This window comes from Arvicanthis niloticus, chromosome 2, assembly GCF_011762505.2.
Source record: "Arvicanthis niloticus isolate mArvNil1 chromosome 2, mArvNil1.pat.X, whole genome shotgun sequence".
NCBI classification, from domain to species: Eukaryota; Metazoa; Chordata; class Mammalia; order Rodentia; family Muridae; genus Arvicanthis; species Arvicanthis niloticus.
The window spans coordinates 90528794-90544967 of NC_047659.1; the positions used below are offsets into that span (position 1 = coordinate 90528794).

Below are 16174 nucleotides of genomic sequence, written 5' to 3' on the forward strand. Positions count from 1 at the left end.
AGTAAGTATCACAAAAAAAGAAAAACAAAGAAGGCTGCACATCACTTGAAAATGAGTTTTTATTTCAGGCAAAGTGAATCTGAAGTAAGAGTGGACTTCCAGATGAAGTCAGAATGGCAGTCACACTAAAGCCCAGGGTCAGGTACTGAAGCAATGAAGCTGGCCTGCCTGGAGCCAAGCCCCACTCTGTGACCCAACATGTTAGCTCACCTGCCTGTTTGTTCATCAGTATAAAGGAAATAAAACAAAAGCTACTTCCTTGGTTTGGTCAGATTACATTGGGTAATTTGTTGGAGGTGCTTAGGAACACAATTTGGACATTTTCAGTGCCTGATGTGTTTATTTGTGCAGTGATGAAGAACCAAACTCTAGATTTTGTGAATATAAAGCAAGTGTTCTACCAGCGAGAGTTTCATCTCCAGCCCAAATACAAGGACTCAGATCTCTCTCTCTGTCTGTCTCTCTCTCTCTCTAAAACAGGGTCTCTTTCAGCCTCAGCTAGACTCAAACTTGATTTTTAACCAAGAGTGGCTTTGAACTCTTGATCTTCCTGTATCCTCCTATCAGATGCTTGGATTATAAGCATGTATCACCACACCCAGCTTTAAATACAGGTATTTTTTTATATCATGTATGTAATGAATGTAATCATAAACTTCTGGCAATGTGGTATTATGATAAGGTGATAATCTCCTGTGTTAGTATTCTCTTATGTATAAGCTATTTGGAAAGGTAGGAATCAAACTGTGACAAAATTCTTTCTCCCCAGGAACTGCACAACCATGTTTCTTCCCTAGCATACCATTATGGGCATCACTATGCCAGCGTCTGTGGAAGCCCAGAATATCCAGAGAGGGCTTGACACCCAGTTTCTGCTGAGTAGCTGGAGGATTTGCAATTGGTAAAGGAAAGTGATCCTTGGCTCCAAGAGCTACACATGAAACTACTTTAGGTGAGCAATGGGGAAATTTTTTTCATAGTGCGGGGAGTTTAAAGTAGTATAAAAAGAACATAGACTCTTTAAGAACCTTGATTCCATTCCCAGCCCCCATATGGAAGTTTATGCCTGTTACTCCAGTTTTAGAAGGATCCAAATGTCCTCTTCTGGTTTCAACAGGCACGAGGCAAACACGAGGTGCACACAACACACAAGCACTCACATCCGGAACACTTTTTAGAATCTTTGTTGTTGTTTTGGTTTTTTGAGACTGAGTTTCTCTGTGTAACCTTGGCTGTCCTGGACTCTGTAGACCAAGCAGGCCTGGAACTCAGGAGATCTGCCAGCTTCTCTGAGTCCTGTACAAGCACCAGCACCACGGCAAATGTTTTATAATCTTAAAAAATATGTATTTGAGTATGTGTGTGTGTGTGGGTGTCGATGAGTGTGAACAAATACCACATTTGTGTAGGTGTTTGAGGCCAGAAGAGGGTTTCAGACCCCTTGGAGCTGGAGTTGCAGGAGGCTGTGAACCCTGAGATGTGGATGCTGGAAATTGAACTCCAGTACTCTACAAGAGTAGCAATTGCTCTGAACTGCTGATCCGTCTGGGGGGAGGGGCATAAATCGGACAAATCCTGCCAGAAATAGTGGTTCATCTCTGTAATGGCAAAACTAGGGAATGATGCAGAAGAACGTGACTTCGAGACCAGGACCAGAGATGCCTTTCAAGGCCTTTTCTCAGAAATAAGTTAATTTGAAGGAAAGCACGACTAATGAGTGTAGATGACCTGGAGACATCTGGGATGTGAAGAAGGACTGCATGTTTTTTTTCAATTAGGAAAAGCAATGAGCCTGGCATGAAGGTGTCCCCTGTTTTGTGAGATATTAACTCAACCCTTCAGTGAGCTGGAGCCTCCGGGTATCCAAACGGAATTTATGGGCAAGAGAGTGGTCAACTACTCACTGGGAGTTCCCCTTGGGATGGGAGAGTAAACCTGAGATTCAGGGAAGGGGGCAATTTACCAACAAAAGGTGAAGAGTTCAAAAGGAAATGTTAATACAAATGAGGGAGAGGCCCAAACAAAAGGGAATGAACTGTGGGTGAAACAGGGAAGCCAGGATACCAGGAATCACCTGTTGGTCAACTGCCGCAGAAGGAAGGGCTGTCCTGAGCTGCACCATCCCAGGGTCTGGTTTTCACAAACGCAGCCTACCCAACTTTGGGGTTCTCTTCTCACTGGAAAACTGGAAATGATATCCCAAGGGCAGGCCACAGACAGCGAAATCGTTTGCATAAGCTTTCCCCAACATTCCTCTTCCAACCCCTTCCCAAACGCCTCCAGCCAAGGGCAGGGAATGCCCGCCCTAACCGGAAAAGAAGGCCGGAGGCAGCCGCACCTGCGCCACCTTGCAGTGGCGTCGCGGCCCAATGTGGGCTTTTGGGATGCACTTCTGGTGTTCTGGGACCCATCGAGTGGTTGGACTCGGTGGAGCCAGTGTAAAGCCACCTCCAGGGCACGCGAGCCTCGCCCACGCCTCCGGGCGTCCGAATACCACTGCGGGCGCTGCGGCTGGGTCTGGGGTGGCGGAGCTGCCGGGCGGGTCCAGCCGGAAGTTCTGCTGGGCAGGACGGGTGGGAGCGCAACCGGCGTGGGCGGGGCCGGCGGCGCAGGGGTTAATGGCAGTCCCGCCCCGCGCTCTGACTCAGTTTCACCAGAAACTTGAAAGGGGGGAAGGAGGCAGCCAATCTTCCGCGCACCCAGAACCGGGCGGAAGCCGGGCGGGGTCTTCGGCGGTCCCACCCCATTCACCTGCGCAGGTAGCCGGGGCAGACGGTAGGCGGAGGCCCAGCGGGTTCCGAGCATGTTTGGCGGACGTCCGCTCTGTGTTGGGGTACGCGAGCTCCTGAGCGGTGCTCTGCCCGAAGTCGGCGGTCCGGTCCGAGTGTCCGTGGACGGATCGGTCCGTGTGCGCCTCCTGGTTCCCAGTGCCCCGCGCCCCCACCGGGGCTGATCAGGTGTGTCTCCTCTGTCTCCTCCCCTCTCAGGTCACAAGCACCCTCGGAACCCAGAGGCCCGCACTGTGAAGGTGACCCCCGCCTTGGGGAGGAGGGCGACAGCCCCGGGGAGCACGATGGCGGGCCGCCGCCTGGCGCAGGCCAGCATCTCTACGGTCGGCGTATGGCTCCTTTGCGCGCTTGGCCTCCAGGGCACTGAGACCGAGCTGCCGTCCGCACCCCCTGAGCTTCCCGGGGGAGCTGCCTGCTTGAGCCGCTTTACCAGCGGGGTGCCGGCTTTTGTGCTGGACACCGAAGCTTCAGTCAGTAACGGGGCCACCTTCCTGGGTTCCCCGACGGTGCGCCGCGGCTGGGACTGCGTGCGTGCCTGCTGCACCACTCAGAACTGCAACCTGGCGCTGGTGGAGCTGCAGCCAGACGGCGGCGAGGACGCCATCGCTGCCTGCTTCCTCATGAACTGCCTGTACGAGCAGAACTTCGTGTGCAAGTTCGCTCCGAAGGAGGGCTTCATCAACTATCTTACCCAGGAGCTTTACCACTCCTACCGCGAGCTGCGGACTCGAGGCTTTGGAGGTGAGGAAGGTTGCTGGCCTGAAGGGATAGGCAGAGATTATGGAGTCTTGGCGAAGACAGCAGCAAAAAGGAGTTAGGAAGGAGAACCCTTCGTCGACTGCCTTTTAGGCATTGTTTAGTAAACAAAGGGAATGGAAGATTGGGGAAGCCTAGGCCTCACCTCAGGGGCCTACTCCAAAAGTCCTGTTGTGTTCACATAGGACCGACCACCTTCTCAGGGTCCAGGTTCTGGCCCCTGAAGTCTGGATGTTCAGAGTTGATAGAGGGGCTGAAGGTCTAGCCCAGGCTGTATAGTGACTCTCGAGGTTTCGGTGTCTCTGCCCCTGATAGGCAGACTCAGGGAATGTTGATGTGCACAAATGACTAGAAAGGCACCCTGGCCAAGCATTGTCCTGGGCTGTTTGAGGCCTTGACAAAATGAGCCTGACCATGGCCTCCTCCCGTGGCTGGATAAGGGACAAGTTAGTGTCTCTGCTCTGGGAATAGATGGGCCGTGTGCAGGTGAACCAGTGATATAGCCAGGGCCCAGACAATACAGGACAAACTCAGGCAAAGGTTTTCCTGAGGGAGGGGGACTGTGTTGTGGGTCCAGTCTCCTAGAAGCTCTCTGGTGAGCCGGGGTGAGTCAGCCTGCTGGTATGTGTATTTGGTAGGTGCGGGATGTCAGCTGCCCCAGCAGGTGTGTGTGCCTGGCCACGTGAGCCTAGTAGGGCTGTACCTGCTTAGGATATGGTAGGCCTGGCTGTTCACCTTGTTTACTCCCTATGGTGGAGGCAAAGTGGGGAACAAGGGTCCTCTTTAGTCTTTGGACTGACCGGCTGCAACAGTCTACTTTCTCATCCTCTCTGCCCGTTCGTTTTTGCCAGGAAGTGGGTCACAGTTAGAGCTTCTGCTGGCTCTTCACGTTTTACTCACTGTGCGAGTTCCTGTCAGCCTCCACTCTCTGGAAGAGGTTGCTACTTGTATGTGCTTTTTAGAGTAGTAGGGAACTGAGCCTCCTGGGTTAAATTATTTGCTGGTATAGTGGTGCACATCTTTAATCCCAGCACTTGGGAGGCAGAGGCAGGCAGATATGAATCCAAGGCCAGCCTGGTCTACAGAGTGAGTTTCAGGATATCCAGGGCAACACAGAGAAACTCTGTTTCAAAAAACAAACAAGCAAAAAGAAAGAAAAGGAAAAAAATTGTTTATACCCAGGATAACATTCCTAAACAGTAAGCCTAGGCCTCACCTCAGGGACCTACTCCAAAAGTCCTGTTGTGTTCACGTAGGACCGACCACCTTTCTGATAGCACCCTAGCCCTCAAATGGGTGGTAACTGAGCAGCTAACAGCCAGAGTGTGGAGTGCGGGGACAGGGGACAGAACCCGATAGGGCCAGTGCAACAGCTACCTTTCTCTCCAGGCTTTTTTCTGAGCTAGTAACTATTGTAGACTAAGGGTCTACTCTTCTCTCTAATCTAACAACAGCTCTCCCTGATCTCTGGGGAGACCTGAGGTGGGAATTCTGGAAAGTGGGGGATGCTATCTCTGAGGTAGGTTGGTCCATGGTGTCTCACTTTAACCAAGGGTTGGAGCCTGTTGCACAAGGAAGTAACATTAGAGTAGGTGGTGATGACTCCTGTTGGTTGTGGTGCCTTTTCTACTCTGACAGAACCTTATAGGAGTCCCATCCCTGGCTAGAACCTGAGTCTCTGGATCTGGGCGGGCCAGCCTTCCTCTTTTGGAAACCCCCAGAAATGGTTTGTTTAGTGTGAGATAGGATAGAATGGGGATTTCCTGGAACATTTGGATAGCTGAGTACGGCTCAGGTGTTGTGTGCACTTCAGGCTGTTCTAGGCTATATCAGGGACACTTGAAGAGGTCCAGAAGCTGCGTGTCAGTGGCTCCACTGTCAGCCAAGTTGACTGGGGATGTGTCAGGATACCTAAGCCTTTGATTCCTGTGCTGGTTGAACGAATCCCTCCCAGAATGGATGGCTTAGATCCCTTTTCCCAGCTTGTGGCTAGGCCAGGCAAGAAGACTACAGGCCAGTAACCTTTCCTTCTCTCCTTACCTGTGCCCCCTCACCCTGGCCTGGTGGCTTAAGAGGTGGAGTCTGTAGTTCCCTGGATATGTCCTGAGGCCTGGTTTTATTGCCATTCCAGCCCTTTGCTCTCTAGGGTAGAAGGAAGGGCGTGGTAGGTAGGGTAGGGCATTTGCCCCTTGGTCTTGGGGGTGGGGGTGGGGTGGGGAGAGGCTGCTCCTCATTCAGAGTCTGATGCCTGCCTGCCACTTCTACTTAGTGGGGCTGGGAGGGGGGTGTGGCCTGTCCATCCCCTTCCCACCGTTGGTAGTTTTTTGCACAATAAAAACAGGTTCCACCTGGCCTAGGCTTATCACTCAGGGTCTGGTAAATACAGCCCAGCTCCTGGCTGCTGTTTCTAGGTAACCAGATTCTGTTCCTCTCTTGCCTTCTTGCTTCCCTATTTTTTTGTGTTTCTTCATGTTCCTTGTTTTTTGACCCCTGTTTTTTCTTTTTCTTTTCTTTTTTTTTTTTTTTTTTTTTTTTTTTTTTGATTTTTACCCTGAATCTAACCTTGAACCTCACATGTTAAACACGACCAACCCACATCCCTGGCCCTTTTTGCAAAACTTTGAGATGGGGGTCCCACTACAACATTGAACTAGCTCTACAGCCCACATAGTTCTTGAACTTAGATCCTTCTGCCTCTGTCTTTCCAGCAATTGGAGTTATAGACCTGTGACACTAAGCCCAGCCAACCCTGCCCTCTCCCACCCATTACCCTGTCACAAAGTCTTCTCATCTCTCTGACTCAGCCCCCGTGGCCGGCCTTATCTCGTTGCTCTTTGAGCGATCTTAGCCCACACAGCCCTCTGTACAGCCACCCTTGGTACTCTTCTCCCTGTGCTTAATGTGTGCATTTGTGTGGTAGCTTGCTAGTAGCATAATTTATTATAATCATGGACTGGAAACAACTTCAGTGGATGTCAGCACATCTTTTCATTGAATACTGTGATGCTCTTTGAATAACAATGAAACGAGGCTGGCAAGATGGCCAGGTGGGTAAAGGTGCTTGCCTCCAAGCCTGGCAACTTGAGTCTGGTCCCCAGAGCCCACTTGGTAGAGGGATGAAACTGCCCACCACATGTTGACCTCCATACACATGCCCTGGCATGCCCATGCCCACAACACGTACACAGCATATACATATTAGACAAACAGATGTATGGTAACAATAATAAACCCTAAGGCAAGGTTTAGGAAGGAGATAAATTTAAATACTTTTCCTAGGCCTGCCAGGATAGTTCACATCTGTGATCTCAGCACTGGGGAGGCTGAGGGATTCAAGTCTGAAAGCCAGCCTGGCTGCTCAGTAAGTTTCAGGCCAGGTTACATAGTGAGACCCTGTCTAAATCAGAAAGAGAGAAAGTACTGTCTTTTTGATAGACTCTCTTCTCTCTACCCCCTTTCCCACTCTAGTGAAAACGTCTTTACTCTAAGGAACCCTGGGGTTTTTTGGTGTGTTGATTTGTTTGGTTTGGTTTGGCTTGGTTTTACATTTAGTTATGTGGTTATTTGTCAAGGTGTGCTTTCTACTCACTGAGGTCAGCGGGTAACTTAGGGAATCTGTTCTTTGTTCGCTGTGTGGATCCTGGGGATCAAGCTCCAGCCAAGCTTGCTGACACATACCTTCCCCTGCTGAACCATCTTACTATCTCTCAAAAGTGGCATTTTAGATAGAGTGTGAGCAATGAAAACAGACAGCCCTGGGTTCAAATCTCACTTTTAACAATTAAACACTGAATCATGGCGCTAGAGTTCAGTTCCCAACACTTACATTGGATAAAATCCGAGCCATGCCTCTGGTGTGTTGATTTTTCTCATCCAGAAAGAGTGAACTCCTAGGTGTAGCAGGGTGGTTATGAACATGAATAGTCTCAATGGTAAATGTTTTAGGCTTTCTGTGCCATACACCACATGTGTACATGGCACATGTGGTGACCATTCTATAGTGTGGCGATGGAAAAGCAACCATAGGTGACATATAGATAGGGGCAAGGCTTTGTTCCAACTTATAGACACATATTCCCCGTCTGCTGGGGATCAAGCCGGCCTTGTGCGTGCCAGAGCACTCTGCCATGGAAATACACCTCCTGCCTCGAGTTTATTTTACCTAATTTCCACATCTCACAAAACGTGATCTTTTTTTCCCTGCTTTTTATCCATTTAAAGATAGGACGGATGGTTAGCCTGAATCCTACCCACCCATGCTAGCCCTGACATAGCCTGCTGTGGTGTCCAGCACATACTCACAGCATCCCCCAAATTATCGGCTTTATTAGGTAGTATATTGCCACGTCTCTCTCTAGCCCTGGCCTCTCTGAAACACCCACACTCGTCTTCCTCTGAGCCAGTGTGTGTGTAATGTGGGTCAGATTCCGCTTTTCTGTGGATGGAGCACGACTTTCTTAGTCTTAAGGTTTCTCTTCTGCCTAGCCGTCGCTTGCTCTTCCCCATTCCCAGAGCCTTTCATGAGAAGCTGGAAGTGTCTGACCACAGGTGCTTCTCTGATCTTTCTTTACTTCCCTTGGCTGCCCTGTGACGTGGAGACCTCTCCTGTTTCATCCTCCTGAACCTCTTACCCTTGTCCTCCTGCTAGCCATCTTTCTTTATAGAAACTCCTCCAATCAGATGTTTAAATTAAATGCGGATACCCAGAGCAAGGGTCCCCTAGGTCTGTCCCACAGGACTCCTGGACCTTATGTGCATTACAGAGGTCAAGGACTAGAGTAGCCAGGCTCCCACAACTCCACTCCACTGCTCTCAGCCACTGTCTGGACTCTTCCTGTATCACTGTTGAATGTTTGACTGTCACTCCTGGTGTTCAGGAAACCAGGTTTGTCTCTGCCTGGCCTCCTTACTGTCCACAGAAGCAGCTCTGCAGACTCCTAATTCCTTTTCACTGTATTTCTTGTCGTTGTTACTTTAGTGTGTGTGCACGTGTGGCATGGATGTGAGCACATGTGTAGTTAGGTGCACATATGTACCTGCACATGGAGGCAGAGATGGATATTAAGTACTTCCCTTAATTATTCCTTTCTATGTTAATTAATAGATAAAAAATTATTTGTGGGCTGGAGAGATGACTCAGTGGTTAAGAGCACTGACTGCTCTTCCAGAGGTCCTGAGTTCGATTCCCAGCAACCACATGGTGGCTCACAACCATCTATAAAGAGATCTGATGCCCTCTTCTGGTGTATCTGAAGACAGCTACAGTGTACTCATATACATAAAAATAAATAAATCTTAAAAAAAAAAAAAAAAAAAGAGGGGGCTGGTGAGATGGCTCAGTGGTTAAGAGCACTGACTACTCTTCCGGAGGTCCGGAGGAGTTCAAATCCCAGCAACCACATGGTGGCTCACAACCATCTGTAGTAGGATCCAATGCCCTCTTCTGGTGTGTCTAAAGAGAGTGACAGTGTACTCACATATATAAAATAAATAAATAAATCTTTAAAAAAAAAAAAAGAAAAAATACAAATTAAAATCCATCATTCTTCTAAAATAAAATTATTTGTTTGCTTTGCTCTTTGAGATAGAGTCTCACTACATAGCTCAAACTGGCTTTAGACTCACAGAGTCTAAGTCACCTGTCTGCCTCTGGAATGCTGGGATTAAAGTTTTTGAGAGACTGCAGCTCACTGATTCTGTGGCCATCGAGCTCCAGAGATCATGTTGTCTCTGCCTCTGCTGCCAGGATTACATGTGTGGAAAGCCCACCGAGCCTCTTTGGCATGGATGCTGAGGATTTGAACCCAAGAGCGTCCTGCTTCTATGGCAGACACCTTACTGAGGCAACTCTTCAGCACAGTTTACAACACTCCCTGTTCCCTATAATCGAGTAAAAAAACAAAAACAAAATCTGTCTTCCCTTCTGTTGAGAGCTTCCCTCTCCTCTGATAGCCCACTCTGATGCCTTCTCCTGGCTCATGTCACCTCATGATATTGGGTCTTTGTTTTTTAATTCTGCATAACCAGTTATGGTGGCACATGGGAAGTAGAGGCGGTCTGTTTCTGTGAATTCAAGGCCAGTCTCCATAGTGGATTCTAGGCCGGCCAGGGATACACAGAGAGACACTGACTTAAATAAAAATAATTGTGTCTCTATGTATGAATGTGCACTTGTGCACATGAAGAGGGTATATTTTTCCTTTTTGGTGTTTTTTGGTTTGGTTTGCTTTTGGTTTTAAGATAGGATCTTGCTATGTAGTGAAAGCTGACATGGAACTCTGTATAGAAAAACTGGTCTTAAATTCATAATCCTCTTGTCTGAGACTCTCAAGTGCAAGGATTGTAAATGTGTGCCACCAGGGCCAGCTTTTTTGTTTCTTGCTTTTTGGTGTATGTGTAGATCCTGACACTTGTGTATGAAATGTGTGTGTGGATGCACACATTGTGTATGGATGTGTGTGTGTGTGTGGAGGTCAGAGGACAATCTTAGGTGTCATTCCTCAGGTGCTATCCTGCTATCCACCTTTTTATGTTTGACTGAGAATGGATTTCTTACTGGTCTGGAACTCACCAAGTAGGTAGGCTGGCCAGCCAGTGAGCCCCAGATCTCCTATCTCTGCCTCATCAGCAAGCACTGGGATTGTAATTGTAAGTGCAAGAGACTTCATCCAGCTTTTTGATATGGGTTCTGGGAATTGAACTCAAGTCCTTATGCTTGCAAGGAAATGCTTTAGTGATAGAGCAGAGCATGCTCCCTCTCCCTGTTCTGTTCTTCTGTTCTGCAGCATCCTAACCCTAACCCTGGCGAGCAAGATGGAGGTCCTGGCTCATGTGATAAGTCAATAGCTTAGCACCTTTCAGTTTTTACAGTGTCAGTTATCCCAGGTAATCTAGAAGTCCTTTATAGCATCACTTATGTAAAGACTTTCCAAACAAGGTCATATTTGTGGGTTCTAGAGGTTCTGTGGGTGTAAGGATGGGGGCCATCCAACCCATTTTTAGCAGGAAGCCATCTTTGTGCTTATCTCTCTGACAGGACCCCTAGGTCTCAGGTGAAGGAAACCTTAAGCTGTTGGGTCCAGGAAGGATGTGGCTCCTGGAAATTTCTTGTAGTTGATGGCAGAGGCACCCTGTCCCATGGTCCCTCACCCTGGAGCACCAAGGACATCTGGGTTGTTTCCCCAAGCACTTGGCTGAAGGCCTCTGTCCAGATTCTCAGCATGGCCTAAGCTAGTGAGGAGTGGTGCTTTTTTTTCTTTTTTTCTTGTTTCTTTTTTCTTGTGTATGAGTGTATCTCTCACCATTGTATGTCTAGTGTTACTAGTTGGTACTATTTATGTGCCTGGTGTCCATGGAGGCCAGAAGAGGGCATCAGAAAACCTGCAACTGGAATTCTGGATGGTTCTGAGCCACTGTGTGGGATAAGAGCCAGTGTTCTTAATCACTGAGCCATCTCCCAGGACCATTCCACCCATAAGTACCTGTGTGCTGGTTTGTTTGTCAAAATGTAGTCTTATACATCCTAGGCTGAGTTCAGACTTTGTTTGTATCCTAGGACAACCTTCTGATCCTCCTGCCTCTACCCTCTGACTGCTGGAATTACAGGCATATACCACCACTGTTTTATTTAGCACTAGGAAATCTAATCCTGCCGTATGTCAATGCTCAGCAGATGTCCACCAGTGGAGCCACACCTGCAGCCCCAGAGGAAAGATGACTTTCTCATCACATCCTTTTTTTGATTGGCTTTAAAAGAAATTGTTGCTTTAACCTTTTAAAGTAGTCAGCAGAAGTACCTGCTTACCGTAGAAAATACGAACATTGCATGTGCACACACAGGGTTTTTTTCCTAAATGAGATCAGATAATGTAGCACATAGTGTTCAGCTACTTGCTTCAGACCATCTACCAGTTGGAATGCGATTGCATAGAGAGCAAGGTTCTGGCTTTGTTGAGAGTCCTCTCTGCGCCTGTGCAGGCTACTGAGTCCTAGGTTGGCCACCACCTCTCCATTTCTTTCAGGGTCCCGGATCCCTCGAATCTGGATGGGCATAGACTTGAAGGTCCAGCTGCAGAAACCCCTGGTACTGAGAGAGGCAGACAACACAGACTGGCATCTACTGCAAGGTGACAACGATGTCAGAGTAGAGGTGAGATGCTGGGCTGGATCCCTGACCTTCCCACAGCCTCCTAGGACTCCTTCAGGGGCTGTAGGCCAACTGCTGGCTCATTTGGTGTTGGCTAGAGAAGAGAGCAGGATTCATTTGATACCCAGTGTCTATGCTTTCCCTGGAGAGGGGGTCATGGCTGGGGGACCTGGGGTTGTCAGAGAACGTCAGGAAGTGGCCAAGCTTCATGACCAGTGTTGTGTATAGAGACACCATCCAGAAGAAGTGGAGCTATGGGGACTTAAGGAGGGAACCTATCTATTCCAACTGACAAGAACTGACTCAGACCAGCTAGAGGAAACAGCCAACCTGACGATCACTGTGCTAACTGCCAAGCAGACAGAAGGTGACTGGGAGCGGACATGAGGGGCCTGGAGTTCCCTCACCCCACTGTTAGCCCTCTAGTCCTAACTCACAAGCTCCCCTCCGTCTAGATTATTGCCTCGCATCCTACAAGGTGGGCCGCTGCCGGGGCTCCTTCCCACGCTGGTACTACGACCCCAAGGAACAGATCTGCAAAAGTTTCACTTATGGAGGTTGCCTGGGCAACAAGAACAACTACCTTCGTGAGGAAGAGTGCATGCTAGCCTGCAAGGATGTGCAAGGTGGGTCTGTGAGAGGCAGCTTTAGAGCTCAGGTGACTTTGCCCAGGGCAGGTGGTTTTTCTGGTCTGGGAAATGGACTAGGGGTCTCCCCATCATCTCATTATTGTTAGCATCTGGCCACACCCCCTATTAATCCTCTGTTTTTCCCTCCAGGAATCTCACCTGAAAGGCACCATCCAGGTGGGTTTTACTTCTTTTCTTTCCTAATTTCCTCCCCCATGTCTTGATTTTCAGCCCATATGATGACCTTACTCCTGTCAAACCTGCTTTTGCTTAGCTCCTACCACCCCAATAGTATACAGACACCTAACCCTTCCAACTCAGCTCCCGATAGGGTTGGTGAACAGTGGGCTCATGATGGGGAGGCCCAAGTAGATGATGGTCCCTTGGCACACACTCTGTAACTGAGCTTCACCTCACCCCCATCCAGTGTGCTCTGGCAGCTGCCATGCCACCCAGTTCCGCTGTAGCAATGGCTGCTGTATCGATGGCTTCCTGGAGTGTGATGACACGCCAGACTGCCCTGATGGCTCCGATGAAGCCACCTGTGAAAAATGTGAGCTGGGGAACAGAAGATAGGGCAGGAGATGGGGGTGGGGGGGGTGGGGGGGGGCAGGGGCGGGGAGATCCTAACAGCTCTCCTTATGCCTCTGGGTTCCCATGTTCCCATGGTTGGTTGGCCCTAACCTTTGACCTCTGATCTCTGCAGACACCAGCGGCTTTGATGAGCTTCAGAGTATCCACTTCCTCAGTGATAAAGGTGAAGTCTCCCTGTTCCTCTGTGTCAAAACAGGTTCTGACACTGCTGTCCCCACTCCATCCAGCGGGCAGTGTCCCAGGGGTTAGGCGGAGCCTTCTGGACTCCTGCTGAGCTGTTTCTCAGAACCCACTAGTCACTGATCATCTCCCTTACTGTAGACTCGTCGGACATCACTAAATCCTATGTGTTCAGGAAATGTCATAGCACTGTGATACATGGGAAGCCACCCACCTAGCATCACAAGGAACTGTGCTTGTGTCCCACCACCACTGGGGGATGAGAGGAAAAAACAAACCACCCACTATGCAAATGTAACATGAATTAAAAATAAAGATAATAGCCTGGTGATGATGGCTTATGCCAGGAAGATCAGGTCAAGGTCAGCTTCTGCTAAATAAAGTTCAGAGCTAGACTGTGATGCCTGAGATTCTCTATTAAAGAAAAAATTGACTAGGCATGGTGGCGCATGCCTTTAATCCCGGGCAGATGCAGGCAGATCTCTGAGTTCAAAGCCAGTCTTGTCTATAGAGTGAGTGCCAGGATAGTTAGGGCTACACAGAGAAAGTCTACCTCAGGGAAAACTGGGAAGGGGGACAACATTTAAAATGTAAATAAATAAAATAACCAAGTAAAGAAAAGAAAATCTACTTCAAAAGAAACCAACCCTCACCACCACCCCCAAAACCCAACAATGTAAGCTCACAGTTCTCAACATTCGTACCCCTACACTTTAATACAGTTCTTTGTGTTGTGGGGACCTCCAACCATAAAATTATTTTCATTGCTACTTTGTAGCTAATTTTGCTACTGTTATGAATCATATAAACATCTGTTTTCCAGTGGTTTTAGGTGAACTGTCATTCACAGGGGTTGAGAACCTCTGCTTAAGTTGGATACTCCTTCTTGCCTAAAGCCCACCCCCTTTGTTAAAAGTTCATGTCACTGGGTGGTAGGAACCAGAGACTTTGACACAGAAAACCTACTTGAAAAAGAAAACTTGGAGGCCAACAAGATGGTTTAGTGGGGATAGAGGTGCTTGCTAGTGAGCCTGATGCCCTGAGTTTGATCCTTGGAATTTATCCTGTTGAAAAGAACTCCAGTAGCTGTCCTCTGACATCCCTGTGCACATGCACATAAGTAAACAAACAATGTAGCCAAGTGTGTCTTTAAAATAGAGTCTAAGTAGTAGTTCTCCTGGTACCCAAGATTGTTATCCATTTTGTCTATCTTGCCTTTAGTGAAGCCACATCTGCCCTCAGCCTGGTATAGTGGGTGCTGAGCTATAGTCAGGGGGGACCTGAAGGGTGGCAGCAGGGTGGCTCACTCACCCCTTTGCATGCTCCCTTCCCACAGGATACTGTGCAGAGCTGCCAGACACTGGGTTTTGCAAGGAGAACATACCACGCTGGTATTACAACCCATTCAGTGAACGCTGTGCCCGCTTCACCTATGGTGGTTGCTATGGGAACAAGAACAACTTTGAGGACGAACAGCAGTGTCTTGAGTCCTGCCGAGGCATCTCCAGTGAGCAGAGTGGCAGTGGCAGGGTGAAGGGGAAGATTTGTAGGCCTGGGCTAGTCCCTCCTCTATAAGTGACTTTGGTGGCCGAGGGAGAGGGTGGCAGGGGCCTGTGGCACTGGAACAGCTGAGTCTAAGGACTTACCTAGTGCCGACTGGTTTCTCTATGTCACTTTGCAGAGAAGGATGTGTTTGGTCTTCGGAGGGAAAGCTCCATTCCCACTGTAGGTAAGCCTAGTCTGTCCTGTCACCAGGACATGTACAGGAACTAACAACATGCAATTGCTTGTGAATGCCCAGCTACGCTGAAAGGATCCTGTGGTTACCCAGAGTGCACCATTGAGTAGTGAGGCCTGACATTGGTAAAGAAGGAGAACACTGAATTGCCTGCCAATTGTCAGGTGTCAGAGCCTCTCTGGGCTTCTGGAAGCACCTATTCTGGAGGTCTGAATTGAGTGTTCATCTGTTTCTACACATGACATCCATGGTCTTTGTCCATTGCATAGAGTGAGGGTGGTGGGTGTCAGACCAGCAGACCTAAGGAATACCTTATTCTGCTCTTCTTCCCCCAGGCTCCGTGGAGGTAACCATTGTTGTATTACTGGTCATCTGTATTATAGTGGTCTTGGCCATCCTGGGCTACTGTTTCTTCAAGAACCAAAGAAAGAACTTCCACAGTCCCCTGCACCAGCCACCTCCCACACCAGCTAGCTCCACTGTTTCTACTGCTGAGGACACGGAGCACCTGGTCTATAATCACACAACACAGCCTCTCTGAGCCTGGGACTCTTGCCCGTCTCACCAGGTCCTGCTTGCCAAGACAGAAGCTAGAACCTGGGAAAGCCTGGGACCAGACTCTTCCTACCTCTTTCCTGGGCATACTTACTGTCTCAGAAGACAGATCTCTGGGCCTCTTGAAGGAGTCTCAGCTGTACTCAGGCCAATTCTGGAGAAGGCCCAAGAGTCTGGGAGGAGCAGAACAGCCTTGAGCCAGGAATACTGTACATAGAAGGACCTGCTTATCCAAGAGCCAGAGGAAGTTGGTGTTTTGTGTCTTTTTTTAAAGCTGTCCATTCCCATCCAATGACGCTAGGACCGTGAGTGGTGTCAGAGGCCAGAAGCCACACACTGCCTTCCACAACTGTCCCTCTACTCTGTACAGGCCAGCCCTGAAGGATGTGTCTTTGTAGTTTGTGCTGTAAATAATTGCTTTTGGGGCCCCAGGGTCACTGCTCAGTGGTAGAGCATGTATGGTCACCCTGAGTGCTCTACACAGCACCTCAAATTACATTAAATTAAAAAATAAAGTGTTGTGTTTTGTTGAGCTTCCTCTGAGGTCCCTCCACCCTCCATCCTCTTAGTTTTCAGTGCTGACATAAACTTGCCTGTGTGCTAGGCAGGTGCTGTACCACTGAGCTATCTCTTCAGTTGTTTTGTGGGGTTGCTGAGGGGGGAGATTGAACTCCTGACCAACCGGTTCAGTCTTTGGCCACCCTGTCCAGCAGGTTTTCCCCACCTCTCCAGAAACTGCCCTGGTTCCTTGGGGCGGAGAAAAGTGTCACCTTTGACCACCAGAGTG

General features: G+C 48.9%; 1 protein-coding gene across 2 annotated transcripts; it reads left to right on the top strand.

The window, feature by feature from the left end:
* Positions 1-2583: 2583 nt before the first annotated feature.
* Positions 2584-15919, top strand: Spint1 (serine peptidase inhibitor, Kunitz type 1). Of its 2 annotated transcripts, none has more exons than XM_034493654.1 (11): positions 2584-2759; positions 2988-3530; positions 11567-11694; positions 11920-12058; positions 12147-12317; positions 12471-12497; positions 12748-12873; positions 13027-13077; positions 14431-14601; positions 14776-14823; positions 15168-15919. In XM_034493654.1, the coding sequence occupies exons 2-11, from the start codon at positions 3074-3076 to the stop codon at positions 15371-15373; spliced, it is 1524 nt and encodes a 507-aa protein (XP_034349545.1). In that variant the 5' UTR covers positions 2584-2759; positions 2988-3073; the 3' UTR covers positions 15374-15919. The 2 variants fall into 2 exon arrangements, with proteins under 2 accessions (XP_034349545.1, XP_034349546.1); XM_034493655.2 differs by having other exon boundaries at positions 2695-2833; positions 15168-15516.
* Positions 15920-16174: the final 255 nt, after the last annotated feature.

What these genes read in the sequence shown, in the direction of transcription:
- Spint1 (XM_034493654.1), top strand. Translation starts at nt 3,074, where the DNA reads ATGGCGGGCCGCCGCCTGGCGCAGGCCAGCATCTCTACGGTCGGCGTA. An exon ending in GCGGACTCGAGGCTTTGGAG is followed by an intron (nt 3,531 to 11,566) that starts GTGAGGAAGGTT and finishes CATTTCTTTCAG; the next exon opens with GGTCCCGGATCCCTCGAATC. An exon ending in GTCCTGCCGAGGCATCTCCA is followed by an intron (nt 14,602 to 14,775) that starts GTGAGCAGAGTG and finishes GTCACTTTGCAG; the next exon opens with AGAAGGATGTGTTTGGTCTT.